General features: G+C 39.0%; 1 protein-coding gene across 12 annotated transcripts; it reads left to right on the plus strand.

The window, feature by feature from the left end:
• Window positions 1-1,594: 1,594 nt before the first annotated feature.
• LOC100803635 (retrovirus-related Pol polyprotein from transposon 17.6) lies at window positions 1,595-16,129 on the plus strand. Of its 12 annotated transcripts, XM_041014566.1 has the most exons (8): window positions 1,882-2,352; window positions 2,510-2,562; window positions 2,679-3,086; window positions 3,573-3,891; window positions 4,863-5,202; window positions 5,349-5,408; window positions 5,595-5,675; window positions 7,031-10,682. In XM_041014566.1, exon 8 carries the CDS (start codon window positions 9,341-9,343, stop codon window positions 10,664-10,666), a length of 1,326 nt encoding a protein of 441 aa, XP_040870500.1. In that variant the 5' UTR covers window positions 1,882-2,352; window positions 2,510-2,562; window positions 2,679-3,086; window positions 3,573-3,891; window positions 4,863-5,202; window positions 5,349-5,408; window positions 5,595-5,675; window positions 7,031-9,340; the 3' UTR covers window positions 10,667-10,682. The 12 variants fall into 12 exon arrangements, 10 of the variants coding, with proteins under 10 accessions (XP_040870497.1, XP_040870498.1, XP_040870496.1 ...); XM_041014562.1 differs by lacking the exons at window positions 1,882-2,352; window positions 2,510-2,562 and adding an exon at window positions 1,618-1,875; XM_041014568.1 differs by lacking the exons at window positions 1,882-2,352; window positions 2,510-2,562 and adding an exon at window positions 1,618-1,875 and having other exon boundaries at window positions 5,100-5,202.
• Window positions 16,130-26,497: the final 10,368 nt, after the last annotated feature.

A 26,497-nucleotide genomic window follows, 5' to 3' on the forward strand; every position in this document is an offset into this window, starting at 1 on the left:
TTAGGCAGTAACATTTGCAACACCGATAATATTAACTAAATGGAGAACAAAAATAACATGTTCACAAATAATCAAGCAAGTCATATAAAATATATATAACAAGACATGCAAATATTTCCCATAACAGACCCATCACAAGATACCTAGCACAACATTAATTCTAATCTTTGGACAGAGAAATTAATTTGTAATTGATACTCTCAACGCAATGATCAAATATTGACAATTAGTTTTGACAAATAATAGCCTTTCTTTGGACCGACTATTATTCTCACGAAAAAAATCTTAATAATTGTCACATATTTATCATCGTGGGTATGTTATTATTTGGCCAAATTGTGTCTTCTTTTGAGCCGAATACAATTCGTATAAATAATTCCATACTAACATCCATACAATTTAATTAAATCAATTTACACAATAGAGGTTACTTTGGCAACATAATGGTTCAACCAATTTAATTAAAATTACTAGACACACAATTAAATGGAAAGGATATGTAATGGTTAAATTTGCATCCAGTTGTGATATCAGTAAATGTTTGAATAACAACATCATGATAAACTAATTACGCACCCAAAACAAACATACCATGGTACCATCACAAATTATACTAACCTCATGAATATCATAAATTATCAGTTTATCACCATTTCATAAAAAAATAGTTGGCCAAAAAAATAATAAATTATTTATATAGGACTAAAGACCATTGTCTTATTATTGATTCATATAAACAAAAAATATATATTTATGAAATTATGTCACGTACTAAATGCCAATGTCAGATACGTAGAACCTTTATCCCAAATAGAATAATATTCCATTAAACACGACACAAAAAAAAATTATACAACCTCGTAAATCGAATGCAGAGGTCTTTTATTAATTCTAAGGAGGAGAAAAACTTTATGGCCATAACACATAAATTTAGGGGTTTTACAATTTTATTGATCAAAATAATTTCTCCCCAAAATAAAATTAGGATTCATATAACAAAAAAAAAAGATCCAGATATAATACATATCAAACAACAGTTTTAAATCCTAATAATCTAACAGTAATGGTGACTTTGATACCATTTGTTGGTAATTTTCAATAAACCTTATAAAATACCAAATGAGCACCAAAACACATTACGTCAGATTATCAAGAGGTTTTAAGGAATACCTGGATCCATAGAGCTTGATTAACATGCAGCGAAATCTTATAGTGGTCGCGAACAACTGATTTAATGACCTTCCTCAACCAAATCACCTTCTTCCTTATGGGACATTCGTTTTCTCTTCAGATGGGGAGGAATTGAGGACCATAACCATGCCTTATGTTTTAAACCTATTAGGGTTCCCATTATCCCCTAATGGGTCACACTGATTTTCGCTCATTAAGCCCATATCAATTTTTCTAGCAGTCTAATGGGCTCACTTAAATAAATCACTTTATATTAAACCAATTTAGATGTAAATAATTAATATAAATATTATAATATAATATGTAGTCCATATTAATTAATTAAAAATTATAAAATTCCTAACATAAACAAGTACCTACTATACACTACTAAATATAAAAAGTTTTTTATGACAGGTGAACAAGGACGGTTTTATCAAAGCTATCGTTAACAAATAACCAGTGACATTTTTGTAGATAAGTGTACACGTTAATGACAATTTTGGGTAAAATTGTCTTAAAATCATTCAATAAGAAGATGGTTTTCATCAAAATCGTTGTTGTAGACTGGACAAGTTTAAAGCCAAATGGAGGTGGAGCCCCTGAGCCATAGTCACTGAAGAAGCTAAGCTTTAAGTCTATGAAGCGCTTTCTTGATCTCTTCTCTCCCATTCACTTACACCTCACTCCTCCTGATGCCGAAAGGTTTTACTTCTTTTCCCTTTTCCTCACTCTTTCTCACACACCAACCAACATTGATTGATGCTTCTAATTTTCTCTCACTTGCCACAAGATTAGATACTGAATCTCAAATTCCTAATCTATATAAAGCTTGTGAGTTTTGTTTAGTTTTGAATTAGTAGTACTCATGTTGCCATTGGATTTTTCTCCTATTCGGCATCCCTGATGATTTATGCGACAAGGTTTCTAAATACCCTAATTTTTCAATATTGTGGTTGAAAACAACGAGAGGAGGGTGCTGGAGTTGGTTAACTGGGATCCACTTCTAGCAGTGAATGCCTTAGAGAAAGAGTTTGTTGTTGACGAGGATTCCGCGAAGAGAAAGTTTAGGTTTTTGGTGAAGTATGGGAAGGATTTTGGATTTGGAATTGGATGATAGTAGGAAGCTTAATTTGCTCAGCGCGCTTCCTTTGGTGTCTCCGTATTCAGAAATCTAGAAAAGTAATTTTTATCTCCTAATTAATGAACTTATATAAGAAATTATGCCTCTAAATTTAGTTTCCTCTCCTTATTATTCAGTCTGGCATTAATAATTGTTCTAAGATTATTATTCAACATCAAAGTCATCAAGCATTTATCCTTCTGATTTACGCATTAGGGAATTCAACAATCCTCACTACAACAATGAAAACCGTGAAAGTAGTCCTGATAGTAAGTTGTTTCTTCCATTTGTTAATAGTAAGTAGGCTGATAGAAATTAATAGTTAGTACCATTCAAGAGTAGAACCGCAACATATTTAGTCATTTGATAACTTTTGGTTGTACAGAACACCCTGATGAATGTTGCAAAGAAATTCAAAGTGTTAAATTGGAAGAATCAAGTAGAGATGACCTTGAATATGCTGATCCATCAGTAAGTGACAATGGGGTGTTGGCATTAACATTGTATGGAGAGGAAAATGTAGTAAGTCAGGAGCAATGCATAGGACTCCGGCCAGTAGTTTTAAAAAATGCTTCCCTAGAAGACCAGATGGATTGCAGAGAAAGTTCCTTCCATTAACTTATGGTTCTTCCACAAAATTTCCAATGAATGGCTCTCCATCTTCTATTGGAAGCCCTTTTATGGATGAGTTAAGAACCAACAACATGAGATCATATGCTAATGAAGATGTTTCTAGCCTCCAAACTTTTGTTGCTGGGATGAAGGAAATGGTAAAACTTGAGTATTTTTTCAGGTGCAAATGAATCATTTCAAATCTTTTCTTATTTCTCAAAATTTAAGCTAAAAAAATTACACATTTATTATTTTTTCTTCTTTGAACTAACTGAAATTGTTCACATGCTTCTTCCATTACGCAATATTAACCAGTTACCAATGCAACTATGAATTATGTTTTATTAAAGTGTTTATTGCTTCATAAGTAAGTAGCTTTACTCTGGTCATTGTTGTTATTAATTCCTTTTCAATATTTATTGTGTGAAATTGTTGCTTGTCATTAGCAAATATAGGAAGAATATTGAACCTCTACTGTATCAAGATATTCATATTGATACTTGTAACAGCCATTGATAATAAGTTCACACAATCATATTTGTTGCAGCTATTACTTCATTTTCTATTCGTGTAACGATTCATTCGATGCTTAAAAGTTTCATTTGAAAAGTCGTTGTTAATCTTGAACGTCGATGTTTTTAACTAAATTCTAGTTTCTGAATTGTAGGATCAACAAGCAGAGACAACAACTTTTAGATTTGAAAATAATATGAAAGATGTAGGTGTGGGATCAATGTTAGAGGCACCTGAATCTCCTGTAGAATGGCCTATGCAATTCAAGCAACAACAAACAGAAATAGTGGAATTGTGGCGAGCCTACAATGTATCATTGTTTCATAGGACTTACTTCTTTCTTTTGTTTAGAGGTGATCCAACTGACTCCATTTACATGGGGGTGGAGCTTAGAAGATTATCTTTCCTCAAAGAAACATTTGCCTGTGGAAATCAGTCCATGAACGACACTCACACCTCACATTAGCTTCAAGGTTCTCTCTTGTTTCTGTCACATGAGCATTTGATATACATCTTCCTCATGGACACTTCATCAATTATGTGTGGTAATTAAATTACGTATATTTATCAATATGAACTGTATATATACTTTCATATGATTACACATGCTGACATGCATGTCCTTTCCATAAAGTTTTTAAATTTTTAATTCAATCTTTTAGAATGATTTTAAAAATGTGTATAGTCATATGATTTAAATATTTTTAATTGTTTTTTTATATAAAAGGGTAATTTTGAGGCGAAGCAATCATATATAAATGTAGTTTCTTATATGCTGAATTAAATTTGAGTATAAAATTATATGAACATAGTAATGTAATTTATATTCGTTTTTAAAAGCTAAATTAAAATTTAAATATAAATCAAGTTATGTGTGCATTGCACACTTTAGAAATAGTCACATTACTGTTTAGTATATAAAACAAGTTAAGTAATACGGTCATACAGAGTATTATTTTATAACTAATTCTTTTATATACGAAATAAAATTGACTAGGCCTTTAATATTTGAACACGTGAGTATTTTTTTTTTTTTAGTGTGCCTGAACATTTGAACACGTTTCTTCTAAAGTGGAAATGATTCTATAATGATTAGTAGATAATAATGTATTTATGCTTAAATTATATAAATATAAATTGAAAAAATAGACGGATCAATTTTGGCCCAGCCAGGCCAAGAAGTACATAGCCCGTAGGAGATTCAGGTCGGGTTGGGCCAGCCCATTTGACAGCTTTCACGCACAATAAGCTCTATATCATCCTATTAAGGTCACATTAGGTTACTAAGTAATCTTTTTTTGTCTGGAAAGGTAGAAAAAGTGGTAATTGGTTTGATTTATATTCATTATCTTGTTTTTCTCTTAAAGACAAGTCAATTACCTCATGACAAGACTTGTGCTCTCATCAACCAGAATAAGTTAATATGGGCACCTTTTTTTTCCAGATACATTGAAATTGTGAAGGAAAAAGGATTGGAGATATGTCAACCAGCGCTTGACCCAAATTTGATAGAGATACATCATAGAATTATAGTTAGAGCAAGGACTAAAAAAGTTCTTGGGTGACTTATCATTAGATGCTATTGATATATACTTGTTAATTAATTTCATCTTAAATCTGGTTTTGTTCTTACTTTTCTACACCACCGTATGCTTCAATATTGACCCATCAACTCTCACAGGAAAGCACACCTCTCATTGTGAGGATAGGAAATAATCCTGGCTGCCCCTGTGGTGGTACTCATGTTATTAAAATTTATCTTCTTACTCTCCAAGCCTTAAATGGTAATTATTTTTAATTAACTCCACCTTTGCATATTGATTTAGAATATACTATTATGAGAGTGATTTATTCATCTAGTGTGCTCTTTTTAACAAAAATCACGCATTTTTCTGTTTCTCCTAACTGTCTGTGGAAACTTATTTGATAGGATAACAGTGAAGATGCAGTTAACATGGCTAAGGTGTTGGCATTGAAGGAAGGACTCATGGTAATCTTCAAAAGACAATTTTGTAAACTTCAACAATGAATGCATGAGAAATTTCAAGCTTCATTAGTTTAACCATGGGTTTCACCCTAGGATTCACATATGATTCCATAGTATCTAACAAAGACTATTCATAAATTGGTAATTAAATTCTAAATTTGCAATTATTTTTATTTCTAATTTTTCCAGGTAGGGATATCAACTGGAGCTAACATAGTTGGAGCACTCAGATTGGCTCAGCTGCCTGAGAACAAAGGCAAACTTATTGTGGTAAGAACAATTTTCTTTAGAAACAACATCAAGCTAATTGACACGATGGCCGCTTGTTTTGATCCTATTTTATCTACTAGTGTGTGGTTATGTTCTGAATTTTTTCTTGCTAATTATGAAATATAAATTTTAAAAAATATTTTTATTAAAATTGTAAAATATATGATTGGTTTAGTTTTTTGTTTTTTTTTAACTTACAAGATTTTCTTGATAATTATAAATATATTATATTTACTAATAGAAAATACAAAAGATTGTATTTTTGTTTTGTGAGCTTGCTAGTGTGATTTAAAAGTTGGGATGTGTTAAGAGTTAATTGAGAAGAATACACTAGCATGTTAGGCAACAAGCTTTACAGAATGTTAAGAACAATTATGCACCTAAAGCTTTGGACACGAGGTATCTAAGTTGTTAAGGGATATCAGGTAACTGTTATCGAGGTATCTAAAGCTTTGCACCTAAAGCTTTGATGAGGTCACTACTTGCAAGAGCATTCTAGAGAAGGTTGGACTTAAGGGATATCAGGTAACTGTTATCAGGTAACTGCTAAAACAATATCAGGGATTATGATGAGAAAATTACTAGAGAAGCGCAAGCACGTATGATATGATTAATCTTATGTATTATATCATATAATGTTATTCTTGTAAGACGGTTCTAAAGGATACAACAACAGTTCTAAAGGGTTTACATAAATGGTTTTCAACCGTTTTAGAAGCTTATGTCTTGGAAAGTACTTTTCCACGACTATTATTTGACTGTCTTTGTATAGCCATAAGTCTACGATGGTTTTAAATCTAAACCGTCTTATAATAGGTTTTGAAAAAAAAATACGTATGTCTAAGACAATTTTCAGGAAAATCATATTAGAAATTGGACATTCTAAAATGGTTTTAATCCAAAATCGTCCTAGATACACATTTTTTTAAAAACCTATTTTAAGACGGTCTGTGATGAGGACATGACCAAGAGCAAGGGCAAGGATCCACTTGAAGGACTTGGAGGACCTATGACAAGGGCTAGAGCAAGAAAAGCAAAGGAAGCTCTTCAACAAGTGTTGTCCATACTATTTGAATACAAGCCCAAGTTTCAAGGAAAAAAGTTCAAGGTTGTGAGTTGTATCATGCCCAAATGGAGGAGGACTAAATGGTGTCACTTTCGTCTCAATTTTAGAGTGTTTAGTGTTAGTTGGTTAATACGAATAACTTTTGTGTAAAAAAGCTGTGTAAATTGTATTCAACTTTTCCCATTTACAATTCTTTTGTAGTATTGTAAGTACTTTTTGGTAAATTTAGGTAATAAGTACTTAGTATCCCACTTTTGTGTATTTAATAACATTTCCATTTCAATTTCAGGTAAAATAAGCAAGTTTGGTGAAGTTTGATTTTTGCAATTCGTTGAGCCATCCTCCTCTGGCTAAGCACATGATTCGCTGGACGCAGCATGATTGACTGAGCGCATAGAAGAACCTGGAAGAAGATGACCTGTACAGGTGCGCTGAGCAAGAGTCAAACTCGCTAAGCGTATCGCTTGAACCTCCAGGCTAAGCGAAGAAGAGGCACACTAAGCCAAATGTCACTTAATTTGGCTAAGCGAACCAGAATGTGGCTGAGCGAATGACTAAAAATCAGCAACACTATTTAAAGCCTAAAATCAGAAATGGAAGGGAGTTCTCAATTTTTGGCGTTTTCTCTGTTCTTGGAAGCATTCATCTGAGTGGCTGAGTGGTGGAGAGAACTTTTGGTGTGAAGATCTTGAGGGACAACAGAGATTGAAGAGGAAGTTATCATGCAGAGTATTGGATGAGAGTTTAAGTGATTGTGAGGTTTCTAGAGGTGAAGGAGACATCCTCACCACTTGTACTTCCCAATCTTTCATTTCTCTTTTTCATTTTTGTAAGAGAAGCTTCTCAGCTATGGAGAGCTAAATCCTCAGTTGGTTCTTCCTACGGGGTACTTGATTTTAGTATGCTTTTGCCTTGATCACGTAGATGCATGCTTAGTTAGGGTCATTCAACATTGGGAAATGGTTTGATCCTTAGAACTTGATAGGATGGGGTTAGTTTATCGTATTTTCACAAGGGATTGGGGTACGGTAACCTAGTTATTGGTATGTATGTCTTAATGCAATTTTGGTCAAGTTTAGTCCAACAAGAGAGATCTGAGGACAACACTGGATTAGGATTAGGCTAACATGCACGAGACATTGGGGTTTAGTAGTACAAGAGACAACATAGAACACAGGAACGTTGTTAGGTAGGGAACATCTTTAGTAGCATCAGTCGCCCAGTAAGAAGACCAACACGTTGACCATCTGCCTTCGCACCCACCACTGCTCACCTTTTTATTTACCTTCGATTAGTTTGTTTACACAAGTGTCCATACTACACATAAACCTTTTACAACAAGACGCTTATTTACTGAACCACAGTTTTACCAAGTAAAACAGGTTCCCCGAGAGTTCAATACTCGGTTCTTACTGTTTTATACTACTTGCGCGATCCTGTGCATTTGCCAACCGTCGAACAAGTTTTTGGCGCCGTTGCCGGGGAACTTCTTTCTATTTGGAAAGTTTAGCTCAGTTCTTTAAGTGTCTATTTATTATTCTTTGATTATTTGTGAATACTTGTTCTATCTATATTTGTTTTCTTTTTGAATTGGATAACTATTGTTTCTATCAGTATTTTGTATGCATAGATCTCCTGCAGGTAGTTTAGCTCATCTGGAAGAATAAGCTCAATCTTTTGATTCAACATCATGCAGATTATTATTTCTGTTCCACCAATAACTTGTGATTTTTGCCGAAGGGAGCATTACCAGGATAATTGTTATATGTACTCCACAAATAACTCTAGGTGGAGACAGGAGTTAACTCCCTATAATCAGTATGAAGAGGAAAGAGCCCTCGATCTTGACATTGTGTTTGCAGAATTCATGGCATATCATGCTAGTTGTAAAGCTAATCATAATGCAATACAAAAGCAGGAGATTCAATGTGCCAATTTTTTTTTTGTGAAGATTATCAAGGGGAACCAGAATCACAATTCTTCTACCAAAATGAAGCGAAAAAGAGTTTCAATCTGGAGATTTTGTTCATGCAATTCAAGGATACAATTGGATTTATTCAACGGGCATTTAAAAGTGCAGAAATTCAGGTTGGTAAGCTGGTAGAAGAAGTGACTCAAGCTATGAGCAGAAGAGAAGAAGAAATTGTAAAGGTTGACACTCAAGAGGAGAGCCCTGTGAATGAGCATGATTTAGAAGAAGAAGATGAGGAGAAAGCGCAACAATGAGAATAGTGCTTACAAACACACACTCAACAAGAAGATAATTTCCAAGTTAACACATGTTCTCATCAACTGACTATCAAAGAAGAAAGGCATGACGACCATGAGGATTCAATCATTCTAGGACAACCTTGTCTACCATTTGCTAGTTGTGTTTTAGACATGGGTAAAGGTAAATTGGAACTGGATGTAGAGGATCAAAAGATCTCCTTTGACTTAATTGAAGCAATAAAACACCCAGATGACAGTGAAGATTGGTATGAAGCAGAAATATCGGAGCAGGAGATGGAATTAACAACGTCAGCCATGGTATTACAGACACCCGGGGAGAGAATTTGAATATGTGACAAAATGTCTAGTCAATGAAGATGGAGGAAGAATGCTAGCTTGTATTGAAGAGCTGGGGGATCCAGACGATGGATCTATTGGTCATGTGATGTTTGAAGAATTGGAAAACAATAGACCAAAAGAAAAGCCCATAATAGAATTAAAGACCCTTCTAGTGCATCTAAAGTATGTATTCTTGGAGGACAATGAGACCAAACCTGTTGTAATTAGCAGCTCCTTGCAGAAGAAAAAAGAGGATCGACTGGTACAGATTCTGAAAAGTCGCAAAGCCGCTATTGGTTGGCACATCTCTGATTTAAAAAGAATCAGTCCTTCATATTGTATGCAAAAACTTAATATGGAAGTTGATTACAAGCCAGTGAGACAACCTCAAAGAAGGCTGAATCCAATAATGAAAGAAGAAGTAAGAAAGGAAGTGCTCAAATTGCTAGAGGCAGGGTTCATTTACCCAATCTCGGATAGTTCATGGGTTAGTCCTATTCAAGTTGTTCCGAAAAAGGGAGGTATGACAGTGATAAAGAATGATAGAGATGAGCTAATTCCTACAAGAACTGTTACTGGGTGGAGGATGTGTATTGATTACAGGAAGCTAAATGAAGCCACCAGGAAAGACCATTACCCGCTTCCCTTCATGGATCAAATGCTTGAGAGACTTGCAGGGCAATCTTTATACTGTTTCTTAGATGGATACTCGGGCTACAATCAAATTGCAGTGGATCCTCAGGACCAAGAAAAGACATCTTTCACATGTCCTTTTGGTGTATTTGTTTATCGCCTCATGCCGTTCGGTTTATGTAATGCCCCAACTACTTTCCAGAGATGTATGATGGCAATTTTTGCTGACATGGTAGAGAAATGTATTGAAGTTTTTATGGATGATTTCTCTGTCTTTGGTGCATCTTTTGAAAATTGCCTAGCAAACTTAGAGAAAGTGTTACAACATTGTGAAGAATCTAATTTGGTGCTCAACTGGGAAAAATGTCACTTTATGGTTCAAGAAGGTATCATGCTGGGACACAAGATTTCTAGAAGAGGAATTGAGGTGGATAAAGCAAAGATTGAGGTTATTGATAAACTTCCACCTCCAGTTAATGTTAAAGGCATGCGGAGTTTTTTGGGTCATGCTGGATTCTATCGGCGATTCATTAAAGACTTTTCCAAAATTGCTAAACCACTAAGTAATCTGCTGAACAAGGATGTTGTGTTTGTGTTTGATGATGAATGTTTAGAAGCCTTTAATACCCTTAAAGCCAAGTTGGTCTCTACTCCTGTGATCACAACACCAGATTGGGGACAAGAGTTTGAATTAATGTGTGATACAAGTGATTATGCAGTAGGTGTTGTGCCGGGACAGTGAAAGGGCAAAATTTTTCATATCATTTACTATGCCAGCAAGGTCTTGAATGATGCTCAAATCAATTATGCCACCACTGAGAAAGAATTGCTGGCAATTGTTTATGCACTTGAGAAATTCAGATCTTATTTGGTGGGGTCAAAGATAGTAATTTACACTAATCATGCAGCAATTAAATATTTGTTGCGCAAAGATGATTCCAAACCATGACTTATCATATGGATATTGTTACTTCAAGAATTTGATTTAGTCATCAAGGACAAGAAGGGATCTGAAAATGTGGTAGCAGACCACCTATCCAGATTAGTCAATGAGGAGGTCACTTTAAAGGAGGCTGAAATAAAAGATGAATTTCCTCATGAATTTTTGTTTTTGATTGCAAAGAGACCATGGTTTGTTGACATGGCAAATTTTAAGGCATCTAGGATCATTCCCAAAGACCTCACTTGGCAGCAGCAGAAGAAATTTTTCCATGACGCACAATTTTATATATGGGATGATCCACACTTGTTCAAGGTAGGTGCAGATAATCTCCTCAGAAGATGTGTGACAAGTGAGGAAGCCAAGGGTATATTGTGGCACTATCATAATTCACCATGTGGAAGGCATTATGGTGGAGACAAAACAACGGCTAAGGTCTTACAATCAGGATTTTTCTGGCAACCACTCTTCAAAGATGCCCATCACCATGTCTTGAAGTGTGATCAATGCCAAAGAATGGGGGGAATTTCCCAGAGGAATGAAATGCCTCTTCAAAACATTATGGAAGTTGAAGTTTTTGATTGTTGGGGTATTGATTTCGTGGGTCCTTTCCCTTCACCTGCAGGTAATGAGTACATTTTGGTTGCTGTTGATTACGTGTCTAAATGGGTGGAAGCTGTGGCCACTCCAAGAAATGATGCTAAGGCTGTGGTAAAGTTTATAAAGAAAATTTTTTTTGCTCGATTTGGGGTGCCTTGGATTTTGATTAGTGATGGTGGTTCGTATTTTTGTAATGCTCAGCTTCAAAATGTAGAAGCAAATGTCTTTGGTGTTTTGATGATGATTTGATGCAAATGGCCTTTTCAAGTTTAAATTCAATACAATGATTCAAGAATAGAGGCCACAACATCAAGATGATCACTAGTATTTTAGGAAGGGAATTCCTAATTGATATAGCAAAAGGTTTGGCCAAGTAATTTAAGTTAAAAAGTGTTTTTCAAGAGATTTACTCTCTGGTAATCGATTACCAGAGGATGTAATCGATTACCAGTGGCCAAAAATGATTTGCAACAGCTACTAAATATTTGAATTCAAATTTTAGACTGTGTAATCGATTACACAATATTGGTAATCGATTACTAGCAGTTAATAAACGTTTTAATTCAAATTTTAAAAGCTGTAATCGATTACACAAATCCTGTAATCGATTACCAGAGGAGATTTTCAGAAAATAACTTCCAAGAGTCACATCTATTCAAATGGTTTATGAATGGCCATCAAAGTTCTATTTATATGTGACTTGGAAACACGAATTGTGAGAGAGTTTTCATTGCCCAAAAAGTTTTATCCTCTCAAAAGATTAAGATAGTTTTTCTGAATTGAAATGTCTTATCCTCTCAAAGATTCCTTGGTCAAACACTTGCATATTCAATAAGGAATTGTGATTGATCATCATTGTACAATCTATCTCTTTCAAGAGAGATTTCTTCTTCTCCTCTTCTTACTTCTGAAAAGGGATTAAGAGACCGAGGGTCTCTTGTTGTAAAAGAATTTTGAACACAAAGGAAGGATTGTCCTTGTGTGTTCAGAACTTGTAAAAGGATTTTACAAGAGAGTGGAAAATCTCAAATGGGTTGCTTGAGGACTGGACGTAGGCACAGGAAGTGGCCGAACCAGTATAAATCAAGTTTGCATTTCTCTCTTCCCTTAAACTTCTTTTATTTATTGCTATTTATCTTTGGCTTGAAAGAAGTTTATTTTGAATTGTCTTTTGAGAAATTCATGTTAAGGGTGCATTGTTAATCTAAAAAGAGAGAGTGAAATTTTAATTGGGGAATAGTTCTTGTTATCTTAATTCAACCCCCCCTTCTTAAGATAACTGAGGCCATCACACTAACACAAAAGGTGTTGAGTCAATATCATGTGAATCATAAGGTAGCATCACCCTATCACCCTCAAACTAATGGCCAAGCTGAAGTATCCAACAGAGAATTAAAGAAGATATTAGAGAAAACAGTGACGTCAACCAGAAAAGATTGGTCAATCAAATTAGAAGATGCACTATGGGCTTACAGAACAAGACCCCAATTGACTTATCTCTTTTTCAACTGGTGTATGGGAAATCGTGTCATTTACCATTTGAAATGGAACACAAAGCATATTGAGCTCTGAAATTCCTAAATTTTGATGAGAAGGCATCTAGGGAGCAAAGGAAGATTCAACTTTTGGAATTAGAAGAAATGCGACTAACAACGTATGAATCTTCAAAAATCTACAAAGAAAGAGTCAAAGCCTATCACGATAAAAAGCTGTTGAAGAGAGATCTTAAACCAGGACAACAAGTACTACTTTTTAATTCAAGATTGAAATTATTTCCTGGTAAACTGAAGTCCAAATGGTCTAGACCTTTCATCATTAAGAACGTTCAGCCTTACGGTGCAATAGAGTTGCATGATCCACAATCTAAGGACCCTGACAGAACATGGGTGGTGAATGGTCAAAGATTGAAATTGTACCATGGTGGAAAGTTTGAGAAGGCAAACACCATCTTGCATTTTATCACCCATTGAGGTAAAAGCGTCAAGCTAATGACATTAAAGAAGCGCTTCTTGGGAGGCAACCCAGTTCTGACTCCTTTCATTTTGTTTTTCGTGTATTGCATAAGTTGGAATTTGCTTTTTGATCATTGAAAAGGGGGATATCAGCTTATAATGAGTCATAGATATTGGGGGGTTGTTCTACATGTTTTGAGAAAGTGGACTGAAAATAAATTAAAAACATTTTCAAGAAACAGTCCATTCAGTTAGCGCATATCATGCGCTGAGCGCATCTCAGTTTCTCGTTAAGCGCACAAACCTCTGCATCTCAAGGTGATTGGCTCGCTAAGCTGGTCATGGGCGAGCTTAGCCCAATTCAATTTGATCTGAATTGGGCTAAGTGAGAGTACATTCAATAAGCGCATCATGTTTAGTGGCTAAGCGCAGTGCACTTGCGCTAAGCCCTATTCTTTGCGGCCAAATCACTAGTTTAATTGAGCTAAGGACAACCCATTCGCGCTAAGCGAAATTCCTTACGGCCTAGATAGCGCTAAGCTAGCAACCACTCGCTAAGCGCATGCCCCCCTGTATGCAGGGTGCAGTATATTCGCTAAGCCGACCAAGAGTGTGGCTTAGCGAGAGTTGCAGGTTTTCTTATCTGCACAAGTCGCTTAGAGCGCTGCTTTTCGCTAAGCACAGTTCTCTGTTAAAAAAAAATGGGCTCAGCGAAACGGCCCGCTAAGCGAGCGTGTTGAGAAACCAAACGTCTCTCGCTACCGCTTAGCGGATGGCTCGCTAAGCCAAAGTATTTTAAGTGGGCCCATGTTGGCCCGCCAAGAGAGCAGGTGGAAAGCCAAACGTCTCTCTCGCTTAGCGGATCATCTTGCTAAGCGAGTTACTCGAAACATGGTTAAGTGAAGTGCAACAGTAGTACACTCACAATTACACCAAAAATCTTGAGTTTTTCCTGCAACCTCTTTTTTCTGAAACTTTCGCATTGCATTTTTTTCTCATTTTGTATCCTTCACCAAATCTCCACAAAGCATCTTTGATCCAAGTAAGCTTCCAACTTCATTTATGTTTCTTCTTTTGTTAATACCTTAGTTTAGAAGACATTAAGTTAGCAATTTGATTTTTAGGTTTAGATTGCAAATAGAATAGATAAAAGTTAGGACTTTGTTTGGAGTTGTTAGGGATAGATAATTTTGATTGTGTTGCATGTCTGATAAAGGCTTATTAGAGGCCTAAAATAAGAAGTTGAAAGACTTCCTCGCCTGCGTTTTTTCTGGAAAATGCGACGAACTCGCTAAGCACGGCTGATGCGCTAAGCGAGTTCATCAATTAAGTCTTGAACATATACATTTCCAGATGAACTCGCTTAGCCAGCATGCATGCGCTAAGCGAGTTCAATCAGGTTGTTGAATGTTCATCTTCATTATGAACATCACGGCTAAGCGGCATCTAGGTGTGCTAAGCCATTGTACACATCATTAATGACAAACCTGTGGCTAAGCAAGTGTTGTCTCGCTAAGCCCAGGTACCTTAGACAGATTTTTTTTGTTGATTGCCCCGTGCTAAGCCACGCCTGGCCCAGCTTAGCGCTATTCGTTGCAGCAGTGGGTGGGCTAAGCGAGCTTAGTCGCTAAGCCCATATAACTTAGTCAAATTTTTGGAAGTGTTGCTCGCGCTAAGCGTCGCCCCCGTGGGCTAAGCGCTATTCGTTGCGGCATGCATAAGGCTAAGCTAGCACTGCTCGCTAAGCCATTGTTTGAAATAAAAATGCTCGGCACTAAGCGAGTGCCTATCTCACTAAGCCAATTATGCAGAGAAAAATTTTCCGTCATGACTGGCTAAGCGCACCTTGTTGCGCTAAGCTGGTGTGTTCTTTTTACTAAGGTGCGCTAAGCTAGCTGCGTCTCGCTAAGCACACACTGCCAATTTTAGTTTTTATTTTCTGTTTTGATTTTGATAGCATCTGGTATAATAAACTGATGGGTTCTTTTTATTGGTAGATGGCATCCAGGAAGAGGAAGAGCATTGCTTTTAAGCCACAGGCTCAATTTGATACCAGGAGATTCCAATCCTTGGAAGCCTGGAACAAATATATAGATAACATTCTGGATTGGAGGATCCTTCCAAAAAGGAATGTTAGGATTTATCATACTGAATTGGATGAGTTTAAGGCGGAGTTGGAGAGGCGTAACCTTCACCAACGCCTCGCCAACCTTTAGGAGGGAAGCATAGATGTGGCGGTTGATGTGCCATCATTTTCTTCTATTTTCTAAACCCTTTTTGCACCATTTTAATTATTGATTGGTCTTAATTGTCAATTAATTAGGCAGTTTTATTATTTGGGCTCATTTAGCTAATTTGATGTTTTTAATCTAATTTCAGGAATTAATGAAACATTGGGCTTAATCCGGATTTTGGTTGTGGACTTGAAGAGGGCAAATAAAGCAGCGCTTACCTTAGTTAACTTCTAATTAGGAAATTTCGCAATTTTATTTTATGTTGTTCAGTGTTTATTTCGTTTTGGGCCAGAGTATTGTAATAGGGCCCAGTGACTTTGAGTGACTCTTTTTAAATAGCTGCCTTGGGATTCGTGCAGGGCATTCTATTCTGCTATGCTATTTTCATTATTGAGAGCTTTGGTTTTAGGTTTTCACGTTTTTCTGTTCCCTTGTTACAGTTTTCGTTCTTAATGCAAATTTCCATTTTCTGCTTCTAATTACGAGTTCATTCTTGCTTCTTCTTCTACTTTCATTTACGTTTCTGTTCATTTACGTTTCTGTTCATTTACGTTCTTGTTCATTTACGTTTCTGCTTCATGTTTCATTTGCGTTTTCTGTTTGAATCCATGGAAGGCTAGATTTTCTGGTGTTGTTTCCTTTTGAGGACGAAGCCCAACTCTCTTTGAGGTTTCGTTTGTAATGTGGTTTCCTGGCAGTTTTCCCTTCACCAGTTATCCCAATTTCGTGAATATTAATCAGTGCACGCTTCGTGTTCGATTAATTGCCTCTGAGCCTAACTTGCGTTCATGCTTAATGGACGAAGGGCTAACTGGTGTATGTGGTGCCTAATCACGTATTGAAAACCCTAAGTTGATTTTCGCTTAGTAAATTGAAATAGGGTTGGATTAAGTGGTTGACTATTAGGGACGAATTCTCCATAACCCAGGATAAGAGAGTGGCTTCTGAATCAGAGGAAACAACCCGTTTTTAATATTAGTAGTTTTGTATTCCATTTTATTTGTTCTGCTCTTTAATTACCAAACAACCAACCCCCCCCCCCCCCTCATCGTTACTGTTACTGCAAGTATATTATGAACATTTGGCTTGTCACTGCTCGTTGGGAAACGACCTAGGATCACTTCCTAGTTACTGCATTTTCATGTTTATTTGATTCGGGTACGGCCTCGATCAGCGGTGGTTAAAGAATTCTATGCCAACTTGTATAGCCCAGAAGACCAAGTTCCCAAGTGTGCCAGAGTTAGAGGTTGTATGATCAAGATAGATGCAGACAGCCTGAATGAATTTCTTCAGACCCCAGTGTTATTAGAGGAGGGGAATCGTTACCCACCTACTCTAGATTTTGCAGATTAAGGTTTGATCCTAGAGAGATGGAGGCTAGTCTCTGCATTCCTAGCAAGGGCTTTGTTCTGAACACTGAGGGCCAACCATGGAAGCTCCTCATAAAGAATCTTACTACCTTGGCCCAGACATGGAGTGCCTTCTATTACTCCAACCTAGTTCCTACCTCCCACACCTCAGACTTGAATATGGACAGAGATAGGTTGGTGTCGCAACCTACCCTTCGGCGAGAGGGCGACGCGTGACTCGTGGGATGCGTGTTCCACGAAAGGAATACGCGCGGAGTCGCCACCAACGTTTATTTGAGGAAAACGTCAGAAAAACCGGAAAAAACGCGATCTACGAACTTTTAAGTGAAAGGTTCGGGAGTTGTATTTACGCACGGGGAAGGTATTAGCACCCCACACGTCCGTCACAAGGGACGACAGCCTTTAATCGAATGTGCAAACATGACTTTGATTTTTATGTTCCCTTTTATGTCCTTATATCCTTTATACCCTTTTTTATATTTTTCTCTTTTTGTGGTCGACAAGGGTGTTTCCCTTTGCTCCTACGTATTCCTCAATTGCGATGAGGAAATTAGACCTACGTAGTTCTTTCTTATCAAGTGGTTCTTTTTTACTTAAAAGGTGATCATTTTAAGGCGTTGGACCTTGAAAATGATCCATTTTGCTTAGTGAGAAATTGAAATGACAAACTTCAAAAACCTATTTTTGTGGACGAGCTTGACTAGGCAAGTTGATTTTAGCCTTAGTTTCACCTTAGTTATTAGTCAATTCAATTAAGAATGAGAAATCCCAAAGAGAAAATGTCCGATTGATTTTCCGCTTTATTTTACTAAAAGGTATATTTTTTGTTATTATATTATTATTTTATCTCTTTTTGATTTCCAACGTGGTTACGGCACGACCGAACGGTCGGAATTCATTTTAATCGAAATTAACGGATAATATAATTCAAACGTTCGGTGGAAATTTATTTTATTTTTAGGTTAAGCGAGAAATGACTTAAATAAAATGGCTTAAGCACGTCAAGAGGGAGTATAAAAAGTAAATGAAACAAGAATAAAAATACACGAAACACAATGTGGACCACCACGGGTACATAGAATGAATCGAAAAGCTTGGTTCGAGGTACTTACCCGTTGAAGATCGAAGAACGATGAAGAACGAATGAAGAACGTCGAAGAACGGTCAAAACCTTTGCGAAATTCTTCACGGAAAACGTTACGGAAATGTTTCGGAAGCGCCTCGGCTTAGATTTTCTTCACGGAAACAATTTTTCCAAGCAAATTCGAAAGAGAGAGAAGTGCCTAAGGGGCTGAACCCTTTTCTTCTTCACTTCCTCCCCTATTTATAGCAAAATAGGGGAGATGGTTGCTTCCCAGCTCGCCCAGGCGAGCCAGGTTGCTTCCTCCAGAAGCAACAGCCTTCTGGAGGAATCTTCTGGAGGGGCCAAGTGGGCCTGGTTGCTATTTGCACCCCCATTTTTACTAAATACACCCCTTGCCTTTTTTTGGTGATTCTTTTTTCGTAAAGTTACGGAAACTTACGAATTTCGTAACGATACTTGTTTTCTTTCCGTAATGTTACGGAACCTTGCGGATTACATAATCATCCCCTTTTTGACTTACAGAATGTTACAGAACCTCACTAATTATGCAACGATGCTTCCATTTGATTTCCGGTGTGTCACGGAACCTTTACGGATTGTGCATCAATATTTTCTTTTGTTTTTCGGCATGTCCCGGAATTTCACAAATTGCCTAATGATGGGTGTCAAGCACCTTACAAGGACCAAATAAAAGTCGCATGTCATCAAGCAAAGGTCCCCGGACGAAATTAGGGTATGACAGTTGCCCCTCTTTACTTGTCTTTTATTGGAGATAAAAGGAAAGTAAAGATAAGACACTAATTTCGTTCCTCTCGATTGACGAAAGTCGCGGGTGACCATAAAATCTCCGCATGCAAATGACTTGTTGTTCCCGGGGGAACAAAAGGTGCAGAAAACGATGTCAGTCTCTGCATGCTATCAAGCGTTCTGTCTTACAGATAGCAAAAGAATGTTTATACGGATAACCACTCGGGTATTTCCGCCCGTCAGCGTGACTCAAAAGTCAGTATGACAGATCTTGTGAGCGCAGAAGATGATGTAAATCTCCGCATGTCATCGGGCCCGCCGCCTCTGGATGACAAAAAGGTGCAGAATGACCAAATTTTGTCTCTGCGCGCCATCGGACACGACTGTGTCTGAATGGCAAAGGGGTGCGGAATGACCAAATTTTGTCTCCGCATGTCATCGGGCCCACCGCCTCTGGATGACAAAGGGTGCAGAATGACCAAATTTTGTCTCTGCGCGCCCTCGGACACGACTGTGTCTGAATGGCAAAGGGGTGCGGAATGACCAAATTTTGTCTCCGCATGTCATCGGGTCCGCCGCCTCTGGATGACAAAGGGTGCAGAATGACCAAATTTTGTCTCTGCACGCCATCGGACACGACTGTGTCTGAATGGCAAAGGGGTGCGGAATGACCAAATTTTGTCTCCGCATGTCATCGGGCCCGCCGCCTCTGGATGACAAAGGGTGCAGAATGACCAAATTTTGTCTCTGCACGCCATCGGACACGACTGTGTCTGAATGGCAAAGGGGTGCGGAATGACCAAATTTTGTCTCCGCATGTCATCGGGCCCGCCGCCTCTGGATGACAAAGGGTGCAGAATGACCAAATTTTGTCTCTGCGTGCCATCGGACACGACTGTGTCTGAATGGCAAAGGGGTGCGGAATAACCAAATTTTGTCTCCGCATGTCATCGGGCCCGCCGCCTCTGGATGACAAAGGGTGCAGAATGACCAAATTTTGTCTCTGCGCGCCATCGGACACGACTGTGTCTGAATGGCAAAGGGGTGCGGATAACTGTAAGGTGTCTCCGCGGGTTACCAGCTCTTGGGTCATGGCAACAAAAGGTGGTGTGGTTGACAAAAGCGAGGCTCTTGCTCCTACGTATCCTCCAATGAGGAACTCAGACCTACGTAGTTCTGGATAACCTGTGAGACTTAAAAAAGTCTCGGTGCTTTCTCCACTAAAATGCAAACATGCTTTAGCAAAGAGACAAATATTGCAATTGATTTAGAGCAGCATATGCTTTTTGAGCGAAAAAACAATGCGTCTACCGGGGAAGGAGAGTATGCTGATGAAATTTTCTCATAACCATAAATGAGATTTTGGATGTTAGCATTTCGTTTCTAAATGACCATTTAGAGGAAACACTGGGTTCGACAAAAATAGAAGAAATCCACTCAAAGTGTATCAATCTCGCACAGGTAAGTGTTTTATCCTAATTCCGAACCATAGATATGTCATGACTTGACTTTGCAAATTATTTCCTATCAAATCAAAAATTACATGCGTGATCATGGATCAATAGGGCTTCCCTTGAGAGTGGGTTCTTTTGGTGGGTTTTTCGGCTTTTGAGTTTTTGGCTTTTTCCTTTTCTGTTTTTGTTTAGCGCGAGGCAAACAAGTCACCGACGCACAGGATTTTGGTTGGTAATCAAAGGGAGAAGACCACTTTTAGGTTATGGTTTCCTTTTCTTTCTTTTGTTCATTTGGTGACAATTATGTATTGTTCAGATATTGTCTGGTCCAAAGACCTCTCTGCACATTTCTTCTGGTTTCTTTGACCAGGAGCTTTCTTCTTTTTTACTTTCTCCCATTCTTTGGTTGGGAATTTTCTTTCTTTTCTTTTTTTCTTTCTCCCACTCTTTGATTGGGAATTTCCTTGCTTCCTTTTTTCCTTTGATTGGAAATTTTCCTTCTCTTTTCCTTTGATTGGAAATTTTCCTTCTCTTCTTTTTTGCTTCCGAGGGTAAGGATTAACATTCTCACCCTGGGTCAAGGTTTATGGTGAGTCAGGATTTTGGCTCAAGACTTGTAGAATGGCTAGGCATGATACATGTCAGGGTTTGGTTTGGTTCAAGGATAAAAAGGGATGCCCCACATTATTTCCATGACACAAATGCAAAAATGATGATTTGGAAATTTTATGCAAAACTGGTCATGCATGCACCTATGTGGACACTCAAGTGTCAAATTTTTATGGTCATGTGATGCTAGGGCTCAGGATTCATTTCCTCTATTTTAAATCAACCCAATGTTTCCAAAATATGTTCTTTTATCCATTTGTGCATTCACCCGAGTCTATTTCGGGCGTCCGGGGAAATTTTCACAGCATTCACCCTTCAGGTGTATACACATTTTTTTTCAAAAATTGGTTATGATCAATGAATTTTTTCAAAGAAAAGTTGGAAGTCATCTCTTTTCAAAAGCATGTCGGTTTTTCAGCTAGACAACTTATTTTTCTTTTTCCATCTTTTTTTTCTTACTTGCTTTCTTTTTCCTTATTTGCTCTCTTCTTTTTTTCTTTTTTTTGATTTTTATTTTTATCATGGTTTTTGTTTGTTTTATTATTATTGATTTATATTATTTTTTTTGGACGATGTTCCTAAACGAAGAACTCTACACGGTTCCAGAATTTCAAACATCATTGATAGTAATGATATAAACACTAACACAACAATCCAAACAAAAATGTATGCGCTGTACAAATGACAATCGAAACAACAAAAACAAACATTAGTCTCTCAAGTCAAAACAATAACATAACATAAAAATGATAAAAGAAATATGAAAGAAAACATGAATCTTGGGGATCTCCCAGTCATGTATCTCCACTCCCTCCCAAGAAGTCAAGCAAATCGGCCATCTCCTCGTCCTCGTGGGCCTCTTCTCCATCGCCGGGAGCTTCTGGGGGCGCCTCTCCCGCTTGGGCCTCGGGCCAATCTCTGGGCCATGCAACCTCTGCCCTGAACTGGTCTGGAGTAGGGCATGAAAAAGAAGCGAAGCCCTGGCTCTGCATGCTGAGGCTCATCTGGTATAGACAATCATGGGTCTGTACATGTGCTCGGTGGTTGGCCGCCTGCTGGCGAACAAAATGCCGTAAATACTGCTCCATGTCAAATGCCCCAGCCTGGCCAGCCTGATGAGGTGGTGGTGGCACGCCTGCGGCCTGTGGAGCATCACCCTGAGCCTGTCTCTGGGTACAGTACTTCTCAATAAAAGCCCGGGTGATGGGCGGCCGAATTACCTTGGTAGGTGCAACGGGGACTCCGAATGACTGGCAGAGTCCTGTGATCAGCGAGGGAAATCCCAGGGCCCTGTTGGACTTATCTGGGTCCAAAGGGTGCCTAGTAGGCGCCATACCTGCAAAAATATAGATGGCATCAGTGATTAACTGAGCCACATGGATGCTCATCCGCGTCAGGATGGCGTACACCAGCTGACACTTCGGCAAGGGGAGGTCGGAATTATGATCGCTGGGCAGGATGTTGCTGAGGAGCAACGTCATCCATATCTGGGTCAGGGTGGTCATGTTGGTGCGCATGATTCGCACTCGCCTCCCTACAGCAGTCCGGGCAAAATCCTGCCCCGGTATACATAGCAGCTGAGCGATGGCCTCCTCATCGAACCCATCAGACCGGTTCCTCCTCTGGCCATACTCGCACTCCTGGCCCTCTTCCAGCACTAACGGATATCCCAGGAGCTGGCCGATAGCATATGCATCGAACGGGATCCACTGACCCCTTACCCAGGACCTCATGTCACGCACGCCCTCCTCTGTTGGCCAAGCATTGGCATAAAACTCAAGGACTATTTCTGGATCGAACTTGGACATGGGGGTAACCAGTGATGTCCACCGCCGGCGCCCTATTTCCTCCTGGAAATCAGTATACTCGTCGTCCCTGAGCTGGACGCGTCGCTCCCGGAGAAACGACCATCCCTTGATGGCCTCGAAGCGCTGCTGGTGTACAGCGCTCCTAAAGCGGTGACTGTCATACTCAGGAGCAGAACTAGTCCCTTCGGCCGCCTTATCCTTCCTGGACCTCTTTGAGGCAAGCTTCCTCGGGGCCATTTCCTGCGAAGGCAAACATTTGGAAAGTTAGTTTTACCAAGGAATGCTACTCTTAAAACAAAAATGGCATACAACCTCCTCCAATAAATACAAACATCAATGTAAATTTAGAGCAAGCTTATGCGCATACTTCTTTACGAACGTTCACTTGCACAAGACATTCTTATAACTAAGAAAAATGCACCCATATACAATCAAGGCACCTTCGTTACCTAGATTATTTATATGTACTTCCAAGGTGTATTTGTTACCTACATCTCCTGCACTTCCTTGGCTAAATTTACATACATGCGTACTCAAAGCATTTGGGGTACCAAAAATTGCACATGTGCACATTCCGGTATTTCTAATACTTATGCATATACAAACTTTGTGATGAATCTTGGCTATCTACACAATAAGGTGATACATTTCATGCTTTACTCAAGTGTTTTTGCTACCTAAAGCCGCATGCAAATTCAAGTATATTTTCTTTTGCTGACTAAAATTGTATTCAAATTAAAAGGTATTTTTGTAAGGTATTTTCTTTACATAACATGCAACATATTTATATATTTTTGTGAGACATTTTGACTACCAAAAATTACATATACATACACCCTAGTATTTTGCTACCACACCCAAAGTGTAAATTGCCAAAGGTATTTTGCTACCTATTCTAAACCTACACATTTATGAGGAGCAAAATTCCTAAACATCTAGGCGTAGGGAAATTATTGTAGCGTGGCTCATAGCTGATTGCTGGCCAAAAAGAGTGACTTTACCCAACATGCACCTCCTCTTGTGTTCTTTTGCATAAAAACTTTGGTTCCTAGGCCTATGATATATGTGGGGCAATTACTCTAACCTTTTTCGGGAATGAATGCATGTCCCAAAAAATAGAAAATATGTGCAAACCAAAATGCCCCACGGGTTGTTTCCCTATGAAAACCACGCGCTAATGCCATTGAGGCATTTCACCGAACACTTGGTGGGCGCGCGTTTAGGTATCAATAGCAAGAGAACGGGGACAATGTGGCATGTCCCATTGCTTCAAAATGCATTATAGGCCTAGGGCCATCCCATACAAACCCCCAATCCAACCTAATCAAGCAAGAAAACAAACCAAAATTGCCCCACATATTTGAGCACATTCCCACATTTTAGAGCACCAAAAGGAGATCAAAATACACCAATGAAAAGCTAGAAAGCTTAGGGATGGAATACTTACTTGTTGGTGACGAACAAAAGCGCGAAACGGAATCAAAAAATGCGAAAAATGATGACCCTAGGGCTGCAAACTCGTAAATCCCGTGGGTATGGCTTTTGAAAGGGGGGAAAAGAAGTTTTTGAATGCAAAAACGTCCCCCCTTTTGTCATTCTTATATTTTCGTGCAGGGGTGGCTCGCCCAGGCGAGCTAACCTGCATTTTTTTTTTTGAGAGGAACATTAACCATGTCCCCTCCTTCCTTATGGTTTAGCGCTTTGCCTAACTTGAACTTACTTAAGTTAGAATTAGGCGTTGATTACTTATTTTTAAAACAAACAAATAGTAAGACAACTGCGAATACAAAGGATACGGGGCTGCCTTGCAGCGACGTTCTCTGTTTGTCTAGCGCAGAGAAAGGGCAACGATCAGTCGGTCGTGACCCCATCCCCACTTGCATCCGTTCCTAAGTACCTGCAAGTAATAAACAACCAGGTTCGGCCAATCTTGACCGCGTCATTGTCTTACCTTGATTGGTTTCTGCTGTCCACGTTTTGTCCCCACCACAGAAGGTAGCTCAAGATGATCCTGCCCCTGTTTTACCACAACAATATGCATGCGTATGCGTATGCATGAATGTTTTCAAACGCAGCAAATTTTAGCAAAAGTTGGTTTAGGTTCAATTTTAATTAAGCGCTTGGGGCATCCCACGAACTGAGCGGAAGGGCTCAGGTGATCACAAATCAAATGCAAGGTTTGAAACCAACGTGAGGACTAAAGCCTCGAATCCACGTTCATTTCTTTGAAAGATCGTAACGAGAGATACAGCAGACAGGAAATCCCTGGGGGAAATCCAGAAAACGCATAAAGATAAAGAACATGCAGCGACATCCTTAATTGCCCCAGATTCTAAGCATAATATCGCTTGACGACATCAGAATTCACGGGTGAAGGTAGCTCTTCGCCATCCATGTTGGTAAGCACCAGGGCTCCTCCGGAAAAAGCCCTCTTCACAACAAAAGGCCCTTCTTAGTTTGGGGCCCATTTCCCTCGATTGTCCTTGACAGCATGGGACATTTTCTTTAGCACAAGGTCTCCCTCATGGAACTTGCGCAAGCGTACTTTCTTGTCGAATGCACTCTTCATTCTTTGCTGGTACACGCGCCCATGACTCATGGCCGTTAAGCGCTTACCCTCGATGAGGTTGAGCTGGTCATAGCGCGTTTGAGCCCACTCTGATTCCTTTAATCTGGATTCTGCCAAGATCCTTAATGACGGGACTTCTACCTCAAACGGTAACACAGCCTCCATCCCATATACCAATGAGAACGGCGTTGCCCCAGTTGACGTTCGCACTGAAGTTCGGTAACCGTGTAATGCGAATGGGAGCATTTCGTGCCAATCCTTGTATGACACGATCATCTTTTGGATAATCTTTTTGATATTCTTATTGGTCGCTTCCACGGCTCCATTCATCTTTGGCCGGTAGGGTGTGGAATTGTGATGCTGGATTTTAAACTCCTCGCACATTTCCCCCATCATCTTGTTATTCAGGTTGGTGCCGTTGTCCGTGATAATCTTCCTTGGCAAACCATATCGGTAGATGATCTCTTTCTTAATGAACCTGACCACCACACCCCTCATGACGTTGGTATAGGAAGCTGCCTCGACCCACTTGGTGAAATAATCTATCGCCACAAGGATGAAGCGATGACCATTCGAGGCCTTGGGCTCAATGGCCCCGATGACATCTATTCCCCACATGGAGAAAGGCCAAGGGGCGGACATGACATTCAGAGGATGTGGTGGGGCATTGACATTATCTGCGAACGCTTGACATTTGTGGCATTTCCTCACACGGACACAACAATCACTTTCCATGGTAAGCCAGTAATAACCTGCTCTTAGGATCTTCTTGGCCATAGCATGCCCGTTGGCGTGCGTTCCAAACGAGCCTTCATGGACTTCCTTGATCATGTGATTTGCCTCCCTGGCATCCACACACCACAGGAGTGTCATGTCGTGATTTCTCTTATACAGTATACTTCCACTCATGAAGAAACCGGCTGCCAACCTTCTCAATGTCCTCTTATCATTGTCGGCAATCTCTGGCGGGTATTCTTTGCTTACAACATATCGCTTGATGTCAAAATACCAAGGCTTTCCGTCCCGTTCCTCTTCTACTTGGCAACAATGCGCGGGTTTGCCACGACACCAAAATTCAATGTAGGGTAGATCCCCGTGCGGCGTTAGCTGGAACATAGACGCCAAAGTAGCAAGCACATCCGCCATTTGATTTTCCTCGCAGGGAACATGATGGAAGGAGATCTCATCAAAGGTCTTAGCCAATTC

The sequence above is a fragment of the Glycine max genome, chromosome 4, assembly GCF_000004515.6.
Source record: "Glycine max cultivar Williams 82 chromosome 4, Glycine_max_v4.0, whole genome shotgun sequence".
Classification (NCBI taxonomy): Eukaryota; Viridiplantae; Streptophyta; class Magnoliopsida; order Fabales; family Fabaceae; genus Glycine; species Glycine max.